The sequence below is a fragment of the Crinia signifera genome, chromosome 1 (assembly GCF_055691185.1).
Source record: "Crinia signifera chromosome 1, ASM5569118v1, whole genome shotgun sequence".
NCBI lineage: Eukaryota > Metazoa > Chordata > Amphibia > Anura > Myobatrachidae > Crinia > Crinia signifera.
In genome coordinates, this window is record NC_139217.1 from 63,881,570 (window position 1) to 63,902,641 (window position 21,072).

At 40.1% G+C, this 21,072-nt stretch overlaps 1 protein-coding gene across 10 annotated transcripts in view; it reads right to left on the minus strand.

Moving 5' to 3' along the window:
- Positions 1-6,314: 6,314 nt before the first annotated feature.
- The window catches only part of PCDH7 (protocadherin 7), a 656,577-nt gene continuing 641,819 nt past the window's right edge, over positions 6,315-21,072 (minus strand). For 9 of the 10 annotated variants that reach the window (XM_083158609.1, XM_083158534.1, XM_083158536.1 and 6 more), the window contains one exon: positions 6,315-8,844. In XM_083158609.1, the coding sequence (XP_083014735.1) occupies positions 8,468-8,844 (377 nt within the window). In that variant the 3' untranslated portion in view covers positions 6,315-8,467. The remainder of the gene's footprint in view (positions 8,845-21,072) is intronic. The other variant, XM_083158833.1, reaches the window with a different exon arrangement.

A 21,072-nucleotide genomic window follows, 5' to 3' on the forward strand; every position in this document is an offset into this window, starting at 1 on the left:
TAATCCTATAATGCCCAAAGTTTCTATGTCAACATCCTGTTTAACAGGATGTCTAGAGCAGTGTGATGATGTCTCTACTGTTCCTCTACGTCAGTGGTCAGGGAACATTGGAATTTCCTGGGGTTAATGGTCGGCCATGCTGCTGAGACACAGTCGGGCGTGCATATGAATCTATATGCATGCCCGGCTGTGTCTCGGCAGTGCGAACGTCCATTACCCCCAGGAATTTCATTTCATTGCATATAGAAGCTATACAGTATATAGATTCAAAATGCATGCCCGGCTGTGTGTTACAGTGCTGTAGTGTACTAGGATCTGATGTAGTGCAATGCATCAGGCCCTTGTGTATAACATGATTCCCTGTGTGATGCCCGGGCCCCGCCTCTAAGCCCACCCACTTCTTCAGTAGAGTTGACTAGTTGCTGTGCCATCTCGGCAGTGCGCAGCCTGTACTGCCTCTGGGGTGCCAAGTTTCTTTGCCTGTGTATAGGGCTCTTGTCAAGGTTTACCCATCTGTAGTCTAGGGGAAAAAAATGTGCACAGACTGTCACTACTGTATATCATCTTGAAATACTGACACTAATAGTTGCCTGGACATCACATTATCAATGCCTATATCACACACAGCCTGGCAGCCATTGATGATGATGATGATGATTACCATGTATGACTACTGTATGTCTGGTTCAAATTTTGTACCAGACACAGCCATACATGGTAATCATCATCAATGGCTGCCAGGCTGTGTACCGTACTAGCAGGATATATCATCAATTTCTGGATTACATTGTGTTCAAATGAATGGGGTAATGTCGGCATATCTAAATATATTTTGGAGTAAAAGGTAAAAAAGTTCCCATACCCCTGCTCTACGTAGTGTCCATTTGCCAAGAAACTTTGGATTCCACTTTTACTCCTTTTTTCTTTTCTTTTTTCAAATTATATCAAAGTGTAAGTTGTTTTTAACGTACATATAAAGCTACTGTACTTTAAACATGGTTTAGAATTACAATTCATAACAGTAATGCTGCATCAATAATGTGACACTGCGCATATGCCAGAATACAAATTTACAGTAGAATGCACATGTGCAGTTTCCACAAATAAAACACCCGGCTTAATTCATCGCTGCTGCCTGGCTGATGTAAAATCTCTGTGTGCCTCAGTACCACTAGCGCTCGCCTCGACTGAAATTTTAATAATTTTTTTTTTTTTATGAAACCAGACAAATGAAACCGAAATTTACAGTTTGATAAATTGGGGCCGATATGTCTGCTGTTAAACATCACTAATCACTTTGATATTAAAATCCCAACACATGCACTATATACTGTAACCCACAGCAACCAATGTAAATGTTTATTTTTAAGATTCTAATTTTCTAAAATGCAGGAGAAAACTGGCTGATTGACTCCCATGGATTACAACACATTTGTACCCTTTAGAAAACCGTATAAAATGATTCTAATGAGGACAATAAGTGCAGAGATTTGCAAGGAGGCCAGAGGAAGGCCCACCTATAGGTTCACATGAGAAAGAAGGATGTTTGCCTGTTTGCTGATGTGTCCAGCAATGGTGATGTCGTTCTGCCTTCATTTGAATACCCTGCGAAATGTGCTTTCTCTAATAAAGACATCATGAGCATTCATTTAAACAGTACCGTAAAAAAAATAGCTTATATAGAAAAGTAATTCATATAAAGGTTATTTTATTAACAAGGGAATGTGGGCACACAGTGCAGATGCTACATTATCATAGTTTACCTTTACTTGAAGGAATGTTCCCAATTGGTGGCTAAGCAAATCAATGTCTGGAGCTGTGCTCATTTCTGTATCCTACCAACGTCAAGTGCGGGTGATTTCTTGCAGACAGTGCACTTACCGCTCTGAAGAACCTCACCCTGCTTCTAAATTAAACTTTAATACAGTATTGTATGTTGTGGTGTAATATGTACAGGTTGAGTATCCCTTATCCGAATATCAGTTATCCAAATTATTCTGAAAACCATACATTCCTGAAAGTGGGGGGAAACAAATCTTGCTAAAAGCACTACTGGGGGCATCTGTACCAGCATTAAGGACGTAATATGTAACTGTCATTAAATATGTGCAAGAAAGCGATTTGCCATTCAAATTCAGTACCTGAGATTGTACACAAACTTTGCTTCATGTTTTGAAACCGTGTTTTATGCACAAATAAAACATATCGGTGTGTATTTCATGTGTTTAATGTGTTCAAGGATACTCAACCTGTATAAAGATCAAGGTTTGATAATACAGTTGTGATTTATTGGTCTTTAGAGCCCTTTTAACCCAGCAGAGCACCTTGATATTAACATGTGAAACTGAGAAATTGAAATTCGGTACCAGCTAACAATTTAGAAAAGAGTCATTTTGTGAGGTGTATACTATATTTTGTCATGCAGGTGCATTTCATACACTCTGTCAAGGTAACAAAAGCATGATTACCATGTATTCTGCCCTGAAGTCCATAGAATTTTAAAGGAAAAAGTAGTGTTTAATTAAGGAACTTGTTTAAAAATTCCTTAATTTAAGGAACTACCACATTCTACCTGCTTCCTAGTGGATTGTGGCTGATGAATTGTGGCAATGTATGAAGGGGCAAAATAATGTGCATCTCTGTCATTTAGCCCTACCCCAAAAACTAGTGACAGCGTAGCCAGAACCACTACCCCTGCGCACATCTGTCATAGGATGCTGAAGCTCTTCAAGACATAAAACTCTACAAGCAGTTAGTAACAACTGTGTAGAGGCAATATAATGCCTTGCAAAAGGATATATTAATAGTCATCTAGTAACATGTAATTTATGTAAGTACAAAGGAAATATTAAACACAATTGTTAGTATTCCACTATACAGTATAAAGAGTTTATAAATATAGTAACTACAGTATATCCAGAGGTGGATTTTCCACAAGCGAATCTAGGCATCTGCCTTGGGCCCATTAGGTACCAAGGCATAGGCAAAAGCAGGGAGGGTTTCTGGTTGATCGGAAACCCCCCATCTCTTGAAAAGTGCCTTAAATTGTGACAACAATAGCTGGTATATATGATCAATAGAGCTGCTAGTGGGACAGAGCAGAGCTGCTGCACATGCATGTGTGGATCTGAGCCTTCAAACATTGCAATGGACCAGAGAGCAGCTGCCAGGAGGAAGAGACTGGAGCCTTACTATGAATTGGGAGATTGTGAGCTTAGAAAGTGCAGTACTGTTTCTATTATGCTTGTGCATTTATTTATTTATTTATGTTTTTACTTTTCCTGGCCACTTATTTAAATGTTTGAAAGAGCCTATACTATAGACCAGTGGTTCCCAACCTGTGGTACGCATACCCCTGGGGGTACGCGTCCACCCGCTTGGGGGTACGCGGTGGCCCGGCCTGTAATGGCGGCCGCGGCAGTCAGACGCGCCGCCAGCGGAGAAGAGTGCATTGCGCATCTACCGGAATCCGGGTGTCTAAAAAAAAAGCCTCCAGGCTCCCCCAACCCACCGCAGCCTCTCTGCGCTCCCCCCTCAGTGTGTGCCGCCGTCTTCCCGGTGCATGCTGGATGTTGTAGTCATCCCTCCCTCCCCGGCTTTTACTTCCTGTTGGCTTGATGTCTGTGGAAGCCGACGGGTTGAGCGGACACGGCTCCAACCTAATCAGCGGCGGGATAGGACCAGCGGGAAGGACGGAAGCAGCACCATCAGCGCTATCAGGTTAGAGTGCACTGCGGGAGGGTACGGGATGCCAGCCCCCCGCACCACCGACCTGTATCTGAAACTGTGACTGTGACTTTACCCCCAGCTATCGCTACCCCACCGCCCCCATTGTGCTGCTTGACAGCACAAGTTCTACATATCTGCCTTTAAGGTATCTGTTCTACTGGGACAGGTTAGCGGGGGGTGGGGTTGGGTAGGTTACACTTGTACTGGGGATGACAGCGGGTAGAGAGATATACATACAGGCATACCTCTCTCTCTCTCTCTCTCTCCCCCTCACCCTTCAAATAAGGCCACACCCCTTTTTAGGCCACACCCCCTAAAATTTTCGCGAGGGGGTACTCATAAATGAAAATCCTAATCAAGAGGTACGGGAGACAAAAAAGGTTGGGAACCAGTGCTATTGACCATCTGTACTGTTAAATTACAATACTGTATTCCATACATTATCTAGTGTATAAAAACATAAATTTTTGAGGCTGTTACCGCTCCCTTAGACTCGTGGACTTGCTCCAATGCCCTGCAGAGTGGGAAACCCCCTCTAAAAATCCTGCATTTGCCACTGCAAGGGACCCCATAAAGATATCCTATCCATTTACATTTTTCCCAAAGGAGCATTGTGCAACTAACATGTAATGTCATGACATCATGCAGACCAAAAACATAGTGCTATGGATTGTCGGACGAGGGCCCCAAACCGTTATCATACTTAGGGCACCATGAGTTCTAAATCTGCTTCTGAGTATGCCTACATTGGCAACAATGATAATGATGACGTCAGTTAAAAACGGTTGAAGAGAGGTAAAATGTGACAGCAGAAGGTGAAATGGGACACACGAGTGCTAGGGTGCAGGGAGACAGAATGAGAATAATTCAAGCAAACATAAAAGCTTTCATTCTAACTAGTACATTAAAATCAAGCACAAAGCTTTAAATAAATACAGTATTCTCCGGTAACTGTCACTATACTTTAAGCTCATTTTGCTCCATTCAGTAAAACGTGAAGATATCAGACTAAAGGTCATTTGTTCATATTCCGACAAAAGTGCTGCCATTACCAAAGCTTTATTTACACTTTAAAAGCAGGGCAGAAGAGAATGTAGAATTATATTACTAAAAGCCCACCGCTAATCCCAGCTATAGTTCATGATCTAAGCAAAGGCACGCACTCGTTACTTCGTCTGCTGAAGTGAACAATTTTTCTTTTCCTTTTAGAGTACGTACATATATACATTTAAAAAAATAAAAATAAAAAGCTTTCAACCAAGTGTCACAAGAATTAGAGCAGACTTTTCTAAATGGACAGTGCAATCCTTGTTAATGGACGAGACACATTAGAAAAGAAGGAGACCGTTTTATCCATATTGTATTTTAATCTGCAAAGACCGAAAAAGGGAAAAAAATAATGGCAAGCAGTTTATTTACAGAAAACTGTACAAAAGCAACTTAAATTATGTAAAATATTTCATAAATAGAAGTGGACTAGCGTTTAATACATTGCTTGCTTAGCATAGCTGCGTGCATAGTGACTCATATTTAACAATGATAAGATGTTCGTTGCTTCACTATCGACATCCAAATTGCAGAACAATAGTCAATGATTAATATTACAAACAGATCGAACCACATTGAATGCAAGTGTATTTGTTTGTTTGCTTCGAAGGTAAGTCGTGCCACAACCCCAGGTGACAACCTGAGGAGCTTCCTGCTTTCAGTTGCTCAAAGCAACATGGCTTCTTTGTGATGTACTTTCATTATGTACGTCACTTATCTTCCATTTTTTTTAAACTCTTTAGTCATTAGTTATAAAACCATGAGTAAGTTGCATTCATTGTAGCTTAGCAAAGCTTACAGGTTGTGTCCCCACATATTGGACTCATTTTCGTCTCAGAACAAAGAAAACGCTTTCAAGACACTACGTAAAAATTTCCAATCCCGTTCTGTGAAAATGAAGCAGCAGGCTGGACAGTCCAAAGCCCAAACACAAATAATAAATACATACAATCCAGAAGGAGCAGTAGGCTGCATTTTATAAATATATGTATGTGTATATATATATATATATATATATATATATATATAAACAAAGAAATGACGTTATGTAAAAATGCATGCACAGTTTGTTTGATATTCTACTAAATGGTACTTTTATGAGTAAGATACAAACAAGTGGTAACGGCCGTAAACTAAATACCAGTTCAGTTTAAAAAAAACAAAAAAACATACGAGTAGACAATTGCTCATTGACTTAAATTAACTGTGGACTTTTTATATATGTAAGAGCTTCAGACTATAAAACAAGCCCACGGTATTTATCAACTCAATGTTCCCAATGTGCTCCTTTATAGCAATGATGCAAGTCCCCAGAGCGGAAACAGGGTTCAAATTTAGGACCGGTCCATCATTAGAGTTTCGAAGAAGGCAGTATTCTTTTTGAACACTTATAAATTGTCAAAAAATACATGTAGCTAAATACAAAGATGTGAAGTAGGGATGAGCCCGGTAACCCTATTGTTTCTGGACCAGACCACTGCCTTACAATGATAACAGGTATAAAAGGCACAGTTGCATAATTTGCATTCACTCATTTATTGTTTTTTTATCAATAATATTATAATATTTTTTTCTTTGCTTTTTATTTCTTTTTTACAAAGTTTTTAAATATACATTGTAGCAACAGACAGAACCTATTCAAATAAAAGCTAAAATTACTAATGCAAAATACTGTTCTTTGTATCATGCCAAGTGAATAGAGTAATCAACATGTTACAGTATGATGTATTTGTTGTTTCACTAGAAAATGACTGTGTACTCTATATACAAAGAATATGTATTTGTTTAATAAGTTTAGCTCTAAGAAAATGTCTTTGCATAAAATGATGGTACTATCACTGCATTTTACATAGAATAAAAATCGCTGAATGACTGTTGCAATCATTTATGCTTTGCATTAGTGTGTAAAAATTGAGACTTATGACTATCTATTACAAGAGTATTGTTTTATTTAGCAAATTAAAATAGATATGTTTAACTAATTGGCTATGCAGACAGGAGAAACATGCAATAAAACTCCATAAGTATTATACAGAAGCATTTTATGAATATTTTTTTTTTTTACTTTTAGCAAGTACTTACAAATTATACAATGAAGCCTAGCTTAGTCAGCCTCAGAATCTCCAATTCTCCAAAATATACCATTACTAGTAATGGTGTAAGTGTGTTCATGTTCTGTGTTTGTAAACCGATCATCATGCTTAACATGAATGGTGAAAACAAAATAGAAAAATAAATGATTATGGAAAAAGGGCCCCCAAAGAGAAAATAAAATAAATTTGAATATTCAAAATGGCTGCTATTTATTCTCCAATGAAATGCAGCATGCAAAAATGTAACATAAAATGCAAGTAATAAATCCGCTTTAATATTTTTTAATATATCAAAGGTTGAAGAAAATGGGAATAGAATTATCTTAAAATAATGTTTCTTTGACTTGACTAAATGTAACTAGCATATCTTCTGTTTTACTACAGTATCTCACATTATTGTAAGTACAGTAGATGGTAAAAGAGGGTTGGCTTGCATTATCTTAGATAAAGGAGTCTTTTCTATACATATTGATTCATATACAAGATTATTTCCAAGGTGCTAACTGATATTCTGACAAGGGGTTAAATGGGCATGCTAATCTTTATTTATTTATTTATTAATAAACAATTGTTTTTTTCATTGAAAGCTATATTGTAGTTTTTATTGCTATTTGTGATCTAGGAGAATAAAATATGGGGTGACAACTTACTGTTTAAAAAAGTCAAAACAGAATATAATGTAAGGATAAAAATTACATGGAAAATCTCATTTAAAAAATAAATAAAATTATTTCAGTGTAAGTGCTTCCGGTCTACAGTATGCTTTTTTATAGTTATTTATAAGTATGAAAAAATACGTGTAATATATACTTACTGAAATTAAAAAAACTCTTTACTCCAAACATATATTAACACAAATTTGGTTGTGGGCAATTCATTAGATAACAGTTTCCATGCACTGTTTTTCCTAATAACCCTGAAGTGTAAAAAATGGATTATCTACTTTATTAAAATATAATGGTGTTAAGGTCCTAAAAATTTTTGGAGAAAAAAAATGACTACATAAATAATTATTATAATTATTATTATAATAACTATATATATATATTAATCAGTATTCTGTAATTAAGTTTTTTTTTTCTTTTTCTAATTTGTATTGCCTTTTTGTCTTGATATGTTTCGTATATGGTATTACGCTATTTCAGCTAACTAGTAATTGTGCAAGATTTAGGTTTTTTTTGTAATCTGTATTGCCCTGATATGCATTGACTATATCTGATTGAGCTTTTAACAGTGAGCTAATTTACAATAAGTCACAATAATAAGTATTAGGTTTCATGCTTCTGAATATGACTTAAATTGTGATCTGTGTTTTATTAATTAGGTCAGTTACCATGAAATTGGATTGCAGCAGCAAATTTAGTGGGCAAAAAGGCAGTGGAAGGGATAATACATGCAAGTAATAATAGTGGTCTCTATATATCACAATATATTTAGGCAGACATGATAATTGCCTGGTATGCAGGCAATAGTGGCAGGCAAAGCTTTTGTCTCTTTGGTGGCCCCCTCATATTTCTGAGTTGTATTGTTATGACTGTAAAGTTTTGCCTTATATTCTTGCTTGTTTAATATGAAAGAACCCTGTCACTTGAAACAGCTTACAGATAAACTTCCCTTCTAGTTAAAGTGTTGACAGGAGATGGCTTGTACTCCCCTGTTTGCGTAAGGGGAATATCCTCAGGATTGGCTTCTTCGCTTTTATTGTAGGTAGCTACGTTGACGGACTCATATGATGCCAGCTTTTTGTTAAGTAGATTTCTGTTGCGATCGCCCATTAGTGAAACTTCTCCGTTGGCCAACTTTTCTTGGCTGTCTCGTTCATCTACCGGCATAAATGTGGAGAGCTTTGGCTGGTTCTTCGGCTTCCTTTCAGGGGATGTACGAACCGGCATCCAACAGGAGTCAGAGTGCCCATATTCATCACATTCTCTTGTGCATTTTCCAGTTAAAGCAACATCCGGCAAAGGTCTTGAGTCTGAAAGGTAGATAGAAATATGTTAATTCCATAGTGAAAACTAAACATACTGTACATACAGTTATAAATGATTATACATGGAAAAGTTACTATTCTGTATGTGAAACCTTCATTTTGTTCTAAATGATCTAGATCATTGTGTGGGATTTTAGAATGTTAGATGTTACGCCATTTGGATGTTCAGCCTTTAAAAATATAACAATAATAATAATTAAATGAATACCAAAAAACCTTTCCACTTATGATCCAAAACATTTAACAGTAGATATCTTGATAAAAAAAGAGCGTAACTTTATAAACGACAATGTACTATACTGGAAAAGCTAAATTACTGTGGAATAAGAAAAATTCAACCTTCACAGAAATTATAGAAAAGCTCTAGAAATTGGAACTCTTATATGTCTAAAACTATTAAGCATGGGAACATATTTATGTTACTAAAAACATTATTTTCCCATTTACATACTGTAGATATGTGGCTTATAGTAGTTTACTATTCCAATGTTTATCAACATATAATTGTAGGTCACTGTGACAATGCCTTAAAGTGTTATAGGCAAGAGACAGTCAGAAAATAAGTTTGCCAATTGTACAGTCCAGAATAAGCAATTAATAATATATAAAATTTTATGCAAAGTGCTATGCCTCCACATTCACGTTGTCTGTCTAACTAAAACAAGTGAAATGAAATATGAGTTATTTATTTTCTATTTTGGAATTTCAAATAGTGTTTATATTTTCCTAATAAACCGATTTAAAAAATGAAATACAGCGTGTGCTAAAGTTTGAGCACCCTTCCTGCTGATTAATACTTTTTTTAGGGATTCAAATGGAACTGATTTTATAGACTTTATTAATTATTTATTTATTACCAGTTATTTATATAGCGCACACATACTCCACAGTGCCGTACAGAGAATATTTGAATATTCCCATCAGGCCCAGCCTTGATGGAGCTTACAATCTATATTCCTTTCCACGTGTACACGCACACATTTATTCTAGGGTTATTTTTGTTGGGAGCCGATTAACCTACTGTATATTTTTAGGATTGTTGGAGGAACCGGAGGAAACCCACACAAGCATGGGGAAAATATACAAACTCCACACAGTTAGGGCCATGGTAGGAATCAAATCCATGACCTCAGTGCTGTGAGGCAGTAATGCTAACTATTACACCATCCGTGCTGCCCCTGTAAGCCAGGGGAGTGAAAAAGAAACATGTGCCTGTTTTTAACAACCATGGGATCCTGTAAATAGCCCAACGGAAGACTTTAAAAGTAAAGATGTTGTGGGTCTATGTACTAAGCCTTGGAGAAATATAAATTGGACAAAGATAGTACCAACTAGTCAGCTGATGCCTGGCAATTAACAGGCTGTGTTTAAAAAATGACAGGTACAGTAGCCGGTGGTTGGTTAATACTTTATCTCCATCCTTGATCTCTCTCCAAGGCTTAGTACAAAGACCCCTTGATCTGCTATGAAGCAGAGGATGGCTTTAAATACAATGGCAGGTATTCAATGCTGTGGGCGAGCGGCGACAGCGAGCAGGACTTCCTGCTCGCTGTCACCACTCACCCTGTCAGTATTCAACGCACCCCCCCTCATACGCCAATTCCCCCTCGCTCCATTTTTTTTAGCGAGGGGGAATTGGCGTATGCGGCTCCAGAAGCAGCGAGACTCGCGGCTAAATACAGCGAGTTTTCTGCATTAGCCTTAGGTCTTGCTGTTTTGGGGAATTCTTGCCGTCCTGTGACGGTGAGGATTTCCCCAGAACATTGAATAGAGCGAGCGGCCGGCGTGGGGGTTAAACAGCGAGGATCGCTGGTTTTCTGCAAACCTCGCTGTTTAACCCCCTCACCGGCCGCATTGAATACCTGCCAATAGCTACTCTATATGCAGTATACTTCCTATTCAGAATTTGCATTGCTAGAAATACAGTATGATTGGAGCAAAGGCAAGAATGTGACATGCATAGCAGATACCAGGAAACAAAACCCCCAAAATATAGTGTAAGAATCGTCCAAAAGAAACTATTCTAGCAACCTCATCACAAAAGCCAAAATCTGATGTATGCTAAACAATAGTTAAATAAGCCCAAAATGTATTATTACAGAAGTACATGGTTACCACCACACAGAATATTTCTATACAACTTCTTGTATTCCTGATGAAAGTTTATAAATAAAGTGAAACGGAACTTCAGCGTGAATACACTTAGGAGTAGAAACATGCAGAGAAAAAAAAAATCAAAATTTATTTAGCTATTAAAACACTTTATGGCACTATTTCATATTGCCTCTATGGGGGTTATTCAATCCGGGCCAATATTTCCAATAGTCGCAAACACAGGCCAGGACCTACTCAATCCTGGAGGTTTCACTCTGGGATCCTCAGCTGCATTGGCGGAAATGGACACTAAATTTTAAAATTTGCAGCCGTTTCTGCCTAATGAGACCTGGATTCGCCGGTCCACGTCTTTTCTGATTTTCAGAATATTTCTGAAAGTTAGAAAAAAATAAAAACTTTGCATAGTTCTAATGTCTATTATAGGCGAAAACTACCTACATTTCCAACTTTCGGAAATATCATCAGGGATTGAATACCCCTATGCATAACTAATCTTAATTACTCATGTGAAGCAACTTAAGTCAACTTCATGGAACAATAGTCAATCATTATTTATATACACAAAGCACAAAAAATGTGCTGAAAACATGTGAATTCAGCTAGCTAAGCTGAACACTTAAAGAGGTTAATACCAGTGTAGCAGAAACCAGTGCATCTTGAGAGGTACAAAGCATTGACATTGACTACATTAGAAGACTATCTGACTGATTGGAATGAAAATCTGGTAATTTCTGGGAGCAAATGCAAATTTACCATTTGCTCCTAAACATGGAAAAAAACTGTGACCATGTTTCTGACCATTATACAGCTTTCGGCAGCAAATGATTGATTTTAATTTGTTCCCAGACAATACCTAATTTGCGTTCCAACCAGCCTGATTGGAAAGATAAATTTATAGTTTGTATACAACTGTACTAAAGATAATGGAATAGGTCAATGGACCATGGATAAGTCAATGGAAGGGGAGCATAGATATAAATGTGACAACATACAAAGTGGATCATCTCATATTTTAGATATAGTGGTCTTGACAGTCGTATTAGTTAACTTTATGATAAGCTATCATGTTATTTGCTTGTTTCAATGTATTCTTTTATTTTTGTGATGTAACACTACATCATTTTCTACATTTATGTAAAAGCAATTTAGCATAATACAAGTGGAATATGAGTGTCTGTAGTGTTATTTTTCCTAATGTATTGCTAGCCAAACAATACATCATTCTGGAACTCATTTGGAAGCACCATTTTTTATATAAATTTTTTTCACATTTCCACATTCTTCTTGAATAACATAATTTATCACTAAAATGAACAAAACATTTGATATTGGTCACATGTACTGAGAAAAGAGTAAGTTTTCCTTAGGAAAATAAAACTCAATGACATGAAAATTACATGACCAAAATATACAACCATAGAATGCCAATGAAAGATAATCACCATTGAACATTTTAAAAATATGATGACGTTTAGAGTTCATAGTAACTAAACCCATATTTTAGTTATTTTATAGAAAACACGGCAGTAGGTCAGCCATTAGATCAGATAACTCCCCTGAAACGTGTCCCTAGTAAGTTGTGGGGTTTTAATATCTACATTTTACAATGCTCAAAGTGGGTGCACTTCTTCTTCACACATCTACTGAAACTGTGACTATACTAGTGGAAGAATTTGTGCTTATTTGTTGCAAAAGTCTTAGATAGAACACACATGCCCTTAAGCATTTGCCCCCTTTGGTCTCATTCGATTCAACCACACCAGTTTCAGCATTCTCTGACATGGTCTGATGAACCCAGTTAGAAATACCCATGGGATAGCTCTCAGAACATAATCTTTCACCCTTGGCCAATTACAGAGGGAACTCCTCCTGGGAACTCTGAACGCATGGATTATTCCCAATGTGTCACGATCACTGCTGGTTGCAGTGATCAGACTGCAGGGAGAACCCCCACCAGGCTGCTGCAGAGACAAGCAGCCACGGGGACTTACAAGCATATGAGCACCTCTAATCCTTCACAGTGGCTTAAGAAAGGAGCAGTTTCCAGGGATAATAGTGGCCAACTTCTGGTCTGCTATCATTGGGAGTGGGCTGTACTAAAGAAGCAATGTGGCAAAATAAAACAATTTTTTACCATATTCTCTAATGCATACTCCGTCTCCAGCTGGCTTTATCCCAAGAAGTCTATGGCTTGTCTCCACAATGCTGTCAGAGGGATCCAACACAGATCCATCCAAGCATGCCCCAGAGCCACCAGGGATGGGCGTCCATTGCAAAGGGCAGCTCTTATCAGTAGAGCTGCCCTTTGCATTGTTCATCACAATGAAGGATTTTACACAGCACTGCCTGCTCTGTTTGTCCTTATATTTACTAGAGCCTAGCAAGCTCTCACATCTGCAGCAGCTTGTTCATTCCTTTTTGTCATATTTACTCCTATTTATTTAGTTGTGGCACAATTGAATGATACTTGAAAAAATAAAAAAATTTTGAACAGCACCAGGGGCTATTTCTGTTGTGTGGTTGTAGCCCTGTGCCCTTTCCACACTCCAGATTGTGGTTTATTGTTCATCACGATGAATGGAGAGTGACGTAGGGTAAAGGAGAAGTAACCATAAAACAGAGGTAGGGCAGGAGTGGTGGCTACGAGTGTGTCACAGTAGCCACACCTCCACTTTAAAATGCCGAAATTACCAGTACCATAAAGCAGTGGATTTGGCTATGATGACTCGAATCAGTCAGACTGGATCAACCAATTTATTGTAAAATTGAAGGACTTCTGGGAAACCAGGAAGGCCACCCGATTTTTGGGCGCCTCCTGGCTGTTCTGAGAGAATAGGCAAATATGTCAAACAGAGATTACACCATTAATGTACTTTCATTTCAAATGAATGTGCACTTTTCTGCTGTGTAGTAGTATAGTACATTCATTTTATTATTTTTCGGTGCACTTTATACATGTTCAAAACAGTATGAATTTTATTGAGGTAAAGGTAAAAACAGGAACTGGACAGGTCCCCGGAACACTGGACCAGACAGGCTCCATTCATCAATTTGTGTCATTCTGGAGCTTGTAGTGTCTGGGCGGGCTGCCTGTGACAGCTGTATCCAGGGAGAAGAGGAGGGAGAGAATACAGCCTTCCTGTATGTATGTATGACTGCAGGAACTGTACTATAATAAGCGTTTTATATATTTTAAAGGCCCAGGCCAAAATTAACATTTTGCTCTCAAAAAACAAATGTATTTGCGGTATATCCAGTGATTTATTAGCTCTCCTATGTTTACATGTCCCTGCAGCTCTGTACTTCAGCTAATCATCAAAGAGCATACGTCTGCCCTTAACAAAACCTTTGAATTCAGCTGCAGTCCGTACTCCTACAGTTCCTTCCCTTAGTGATGGATAACAGAAATATTGACATTTGTCAGCACATCAATTCTTAAACCCCTGCCGCTTGGGAGTTCTGCACAGTGTGAAAAAAATACAACAAGTGATCATCACCAGACACCTATTGTTGCTCCTACTCCCTAAAAAGTAAAGAAAGTGGGACATTTATTTTCTTTAAAAAAATCACTTTGTTAAAGTAGGTATATTTATAATGTGGATGGGTGTAATATTTTTTAATGTATCTCACTAACATTATATTCAGGGACTGTCTGGGACTACTTTGCAGTCCTGGTATTTTAGTGTGCATGAACACTAGAAGGGGAGAGAGTTCACAGCCAAGTCAGTATGCAGGGATGCAGGGACTGTTGCTCTGCTAATGAATGTTTTAAGACTGAGGCCAAAATATGATCCGCATTTGGCACCACTTTAGATTGATCATTATGACTGCTAAACTGTGGTACCTGGCATGTAAGGAGTACTGAGACTGGAGCCACGGAGGAGGAGAGGGAAGAGCTACTAAATAGGAGGAGTCTAGAAGTCTGACAACTAGAGATGGAGAGAAGCGATTCAAGAAGGACGGAGGCTGTATGATGATAGCGCCATTTAAGAGAGAAATTCGGCCACCAAGACCATTGGGAAGCAGGAGGGGCTTTGCGGAATAGACTCACATTGCATGGCCCTGCACTATTGTAGAGTATGTAAAAATTGTGGCAGCAGTATTTCACCTGACCTCTTGCCACTCCTCTGCTCCTCCTATGTCAAAGCCTTGCTCATGTTTGCAGGCAGCTGCCCCTTTGCAACCCCATTCTGATGCCCAGAGCTAGCACTAGGCATGGGCAAGCTAGGCAAATAACTAAGGCATTTGCAATGCTTAAGGACATTTAATCCTGTCTAGGGCCGGCGCAGTGACATAGCCTGCAGTAATTGATATTTACAATTGTTCTAATGAGTCTAGACTCATTATACTACATAACCCAAGTTCTGGGGTCATAACCTTATCCAGTCCCCACTTTCTCTCTTCTATGCACTGCCAAAGTACCAACTGCCACCCCCTTCTTCCCGTCAGCCTCTCCCTACTTCCATTTTCTGTCCCACTGTGTGATCAACCCCTGCCCACTTCTGCTAAGCTACTCCCTGCTTCCCTTCTACCCTGCTCTGGCCCAGTTTGGAGGAAGAAGCTCTTCCCTCTTTATCCCTTCTACCTCTCCCCGCTTCCCTTCTACCCTGCTCTGTCCCAGTTTGGAGGAAGAAGCTCGGCCCCCTTTATCCCTTCTACCTCTCCTCACTTCCCTGTGATCTTGATCTGTCCCAGGTTGGAGAAGCAAGTCCTACCCCTTCTTCCCCACAGCCAGTCACTACTTCCTTTCTACCTTGCTCTGTCCCAGTTTGATGAAGCATCCCTCTCTTCCCTTCAGGTAGCCAAGTCTCTTCTACTCTGCTCTGGACCAATCCCAGCCCCTTCCACTCCGCCAGTTACCCTTTTATCTCTACCCTTGAGTCATCTATGCCAGAGTATCAATCCCAGCTCTACACAGCCCTCATGGGGCCCTGACTCCTCCTTCCATTCTACCATGTGTTGACAAATAAAATAATTCATCATGGTAAGTTCATGTGGAGGGTGGCACAAGGTTGTGTTAATGTTTTATAGAGGGTATATACTGTGTGATTAGATGCATTTAGGATGTATATTTTATAGCTATGTACTGCAGAGTATAGGGGGTATGTAGAGTAATGATGTAGTGCAGTGTATAGAGGGGATGAAGTGTAGTGATGTAGTTTGGAGGATAAGGGGATGTTTTGTAGTGAAGTATTGCAGAGAATAAAGGGGTGTAGTGTAGTGATATATTGTGGAATATAGGGGCATGTAGTGTAATGATGCAGTGCAGAGTATAAGAAGGATGTAGTCAGGGCCGCTGAGAGGGAGGGGGAGTGGGTACTAATTACCCAGACTCGGGCTTGCTGGAGGGGTCCGGTGGGGGCCCTCGTCTGACCCTCCCCTTTCCCCCTCTGTCCCTCTCTGGCAGCAGCAGCACAGCTACTGAGCCTGCTGGCAGCCAAAAGGGGCGATAATAACACTATCCCCATAACTTTAGCATGTTTTTTCACCCTCCTAAACATTTTGGGGGCGTAGCCTAATCGCGGGAGGTGCCCACGCCTCCCGAGGTTCAGTCATGCCTTCAAATAGTTACCTTTCAGCGGCCTGAATGTAGTGTAGTGATGTAATGTGTAGTATAGGAGGATGTAGAGTAGTCATACCTCCCAAGTGTCCCACTAATTGAAGACTCAATGTACCTCCAACGGGTTTCAGCGTCCCACGAGTGAGGGGGGAGCCGGTGATTGCTGCAGAGTTGCAGTGCTGTGCTAAGCGTCACTAGCCAAAATCTTGCCTAGGGCATCAAATTGGTTAGGGCAGGCTATGCTGATTCCCTTGACTTTTAAGCAGAGCTGTACTTTCATATCAAGTTAATATTGAACAAAGTATTTTACCTTCATCTAAAAATTTCAAAAATCTGAACTTTTTAATTAATTTAAGGCTAGTATATCGAAACTAAGGGGTAAACGTATGAAGCAGAGATAAGGCTTGAGAAGTGTGCCACGACAATCAGATGCTATGTAAAAGTTTATAGAATGCACTTGATAAATGTTACATCAAAGCTAGATTGGTTGTTATAGCACACTTCTCCACTTCTATCACCGCTTCCTACAGAAGGGGCTTGGCCTATCTTTGTTAGAAACGCCAGCCCCTTCATCCCGCCATTCCTACCAGGGGGCGCGCGCACGAGATTCTCGCGCGCCCCCTGGCAGCGGAGCCTGCCTTCGGTCCCCGCCGCCTCCCCCGTCGTCGCCACAGGTACCCCTCGCCGCCCTGAGCGCCCCCTAACCCTGGCAGGGACGGGCAGGGACACGCAGCGCCCCCGCTGAGAGACTGGGACGCACGTGCGTGTGAGACGCACGTGCGTCTCAGTTCAGTATAGCCCCATATAGCGGGGAGGGTCTGGCGAGCCCCGGCCAAGGATGGCAGGGGCTACATCTGTACATCTACCCCTTAAAAAAATACTAAACTCTACATAAAGATATTACATTATACATCTCATAAATTGTTTAAATAGCATAATCAGGTTCATATAAAGATACTGCTGTATGTGCATCAATATGACGTACTGAAGCTCCCAGCATCTAATCGGACCTTTAATTACTTTTCTTTGCTGCTCAATAAAATGATGACAAGATATGATTGGTTGCTATGACAATAAAAGGATAGCAGTAACTGCAATACAGGGTTATACCATCCTTCGACCTGACATCATATTTTATTTCATATCCTCAATCTAGTTTCCCTATATACATTTATCCCTAAGCAACAATTTGGAGGGGGTGGCATTGCATTCCTGTATTTCAATGGTACCTTTATAGATTATACACAGTCATACCTCCCAACTGTCACGATTACAGCGGGACAGTTCTGATTTTCGGGTCCTCCTGTCCCGCTTTCCCACCCGCGGCAGGCATTGTCCCACTACGGGGGGTGGCAGTTGGGAGACCCCCCAATCTAATAGAATAGACGCTGCGCGCATGCGCACAGTGTCTATTCTCGTATGAAAATGAGGTTGCGGCTAATTTGCATATGCCCCGCCCCCTATTCGGGCACTCCGCGCGAGTGTCCCTATTTCATTAGCACAGAAGTTGGGAGGTATGTACACTGTATAGGATACCTACTTAAATAATCCTTTAGTAAATAAAATGTATCATGCTCTTTGTACAGATAACATGCAGATCTCAATGACTATCAGTATTACTGTTCATCGCAGCCAGAGGAGGCCTCTGCAAGCACCATCATGTAGACATTGTACAGTACTTCACATGATTGTTTGGCATAGAAATTCTTTACAGGTACCCTCAGACAGCATAGGAATGTATTAGCACTTAGAAGCACAAGCATTTGTACCATAATAGTTTTAAAGGTCACTGACTAGTAATTTCCTCTTAGAGAACAGCAAATGGTTGATTATTGTACAGGCACTGCACAAGATCTACTAAGTTAGAAAAGGCTTCACGAAAAAAACTAATATTTGTGTATGATTGAATTTCGTGACTGCACTTAGGGGCTAATTCATAGGCAGTTGTGGAACTGATTCTTCGCAGCTGATGTTTTCTAACTGCATTTGAGACAGATCTGTAATGCGCACATTGCTCTGCGGCTCCGTACACAGCATGGGTAAAGCAGCCGCCTTATTGACACACTGTGGTCATTGGGGTGGGATGGGGTGTAAGAGACACAGTCTCCATTCTGTGAAAGTGTCTAGGGTATTAAGTGTGTCTTCTAATGCAGATTAACTGGCATTGGCAGTGGAGATGTGGCGAACATTCAGATTCGGTGCTCAGATGGCCAATGTTCAGACAGATGATCAGATGCTGTGTCGTCAGAGGTAGAAGCGGATCTGAGAAGTTGTCAGGAGGAGCCTCTTTTCACACGATGCGCACTACAGAATATGTATATTGTTGCACAGCAGCTGTGCACAAAGATGCAGCGGCGAGCATACTGTATGAATCAGGCCCTTAATGTAATGCCCCTGAGCTAGCACTGACTTTGTGCACATATACTGTACATAGGGCCTAAATCAGATCTGATCGCAGGACAAATTTGTTCTCAAAATTTGCCATGCTGCACTGCAGGTAGGGCAGATGTAACATGTGCAGAGAGATGCTAGATTTGGGTGGGGTGTGTTCAAAATAATATCTTAATTGCTGGTGGCTGCTGCTCATCTGCTGGTATTACCAGCAGATGAGCAGGGCCGCCGAGAGGTATGCCGGGCCAGGTAAAATTGTGGGGGCGTGGCTCAATTGCGGGAGGCGTGGTCACCTCCTGCAATTAAGCCACGCCCCCAAAATGTGTAAGGTGGTTGAAAAAACACTCTAAAGTCAATGGGGGAGTGTTATTTACCCATCCCCACCTCAGCAGCAGCAGCAGCAGCAGACCTACAGCATGTGCTGTGCTGACAGCAAGCTCAGTATGAGCTCTCACGCTGTCAGTGAGACTCTCATGCTGAGCCTGCTGTCAGCACAGCACATGCTGTAGGTGTGTGCTGCTGCTGCAGCCCAGGAGGGTCGGATGGGGAAGGTATGGGGTGGGGTTCAGCCCCGGGCCCCCGCAGGACCCCTCCAGCAAGCCCAGGCCTGGGTAATTAGTACCAGCTCCCCCCCTCTTGGCGGCCCTGCAGATGAGCGATGAAGTGGACAGCTTTCCATAGCGTCCTACTATCAAAAGTCATCCACCCAGGAAAAAATGGCTCAGAAGGGCAAAAATCGATTTTCAGCTGAGCGATTTTCCCTATGTCCATACACGCTGTGCAAAATCGCCCAATGTATATGCACCTTTACTCTCTCTGCACATCTTGCATCTGCCCCACCTGCAGTGCAGCATGGTTTTGTCCATTTGAGAACAAATTATTCCTGCTATCAGCTCTGATTTGGCCCATAAAATACTTTTTTGAAAAAAACTACCAAAATGAACACTTTTTCACCAGCGACACCAAAGAACCATAAAATCACACATTGAAAATTTCCACTTAAAAATAAGTGTGTGGTACAGTGGAACAGTGATGCTAGTTATGTTTGGTTCCCAAGCCAGTTACCACGGTAGAATTTATCAGTTGTGCATCTTCATTCCCAAAGTTAACTTTTAAACACATTGCTGCTACATTGCTGTGCTGTATATACCAACCTGAGAAAAGTGATAATCTCCAGTGGGAGGTTTATCTGTTTTTTTTCTTCTTCCATCCAGCTGCCAGTAAGCATCTAGCAGCTGATAAGAGGTGAGTTATGAGTTTATTCTTCAGGGGATAATAAGGTTATATTGGCAATCCAAGGAGAATTGTCCAAGGGTCTAAAAGAAGTTTTATATCTCTTACTGCCTCGGTTTGAGTAATAATTATTTTCCAGGAACGTTTAATCAGTTTTGTAACTCTGATATGGCGACCTTAGGCTTTTTTTTTTTTTTACTGTATATATAGTTCATATTTTATATTGTCTATGTGTGTTTGTGTGTTTGTGTGTTTGTGTAACTGCACATACAGTACACACTTTCTAACATCCTTTTTGACCTGTTTCGAAAAAAAAAAAAATCAATCGTTCCAGTGTAAAAGGTTTGATCAAAATAGTCAAGTGTAACTGTTGTTGACAGAGCGAGGCTAGACTTCAAGCCTACGGGCCATTTTGTGAATATCTTTTTCTTGCTCACCGTCAACAATATACTTTAAAAGAAATTTCACATCCAATCATCTGTAGTGGAAAAACAGATTTGCTATGTTAAAGGGAAAATATTCTATTTCTACAACTAAAATAAATCTTCCCCTTAGGTTTTGGTTGGAAAAGTAAACACCGGAGGTCTAATAGTATGTTTGCTTATATGAAAAGGTAGAAACAACACAAGGGTTGTGCTAAAAAAAACAACCATTTTCCCATATGCCCCATTTTCACATTGTGTATCAATTGGATTATGTCAGATGTATGACTACACGTGGCATAAAAGAAACGGTAATGGACAGTAGCAGCGGACTGAGAAAACACCATGGCATAGTTTTTTTTTTAAAGGGGCGATGTTGCAAACATTCCAGAGAGGACAACTGGATAAGTTTCCCATAGCAACCAATCAGATTCTATTGAATCGGTCATTTATCGAGTACATTCTATACAATTATTGCTAGAAGCTGATTGG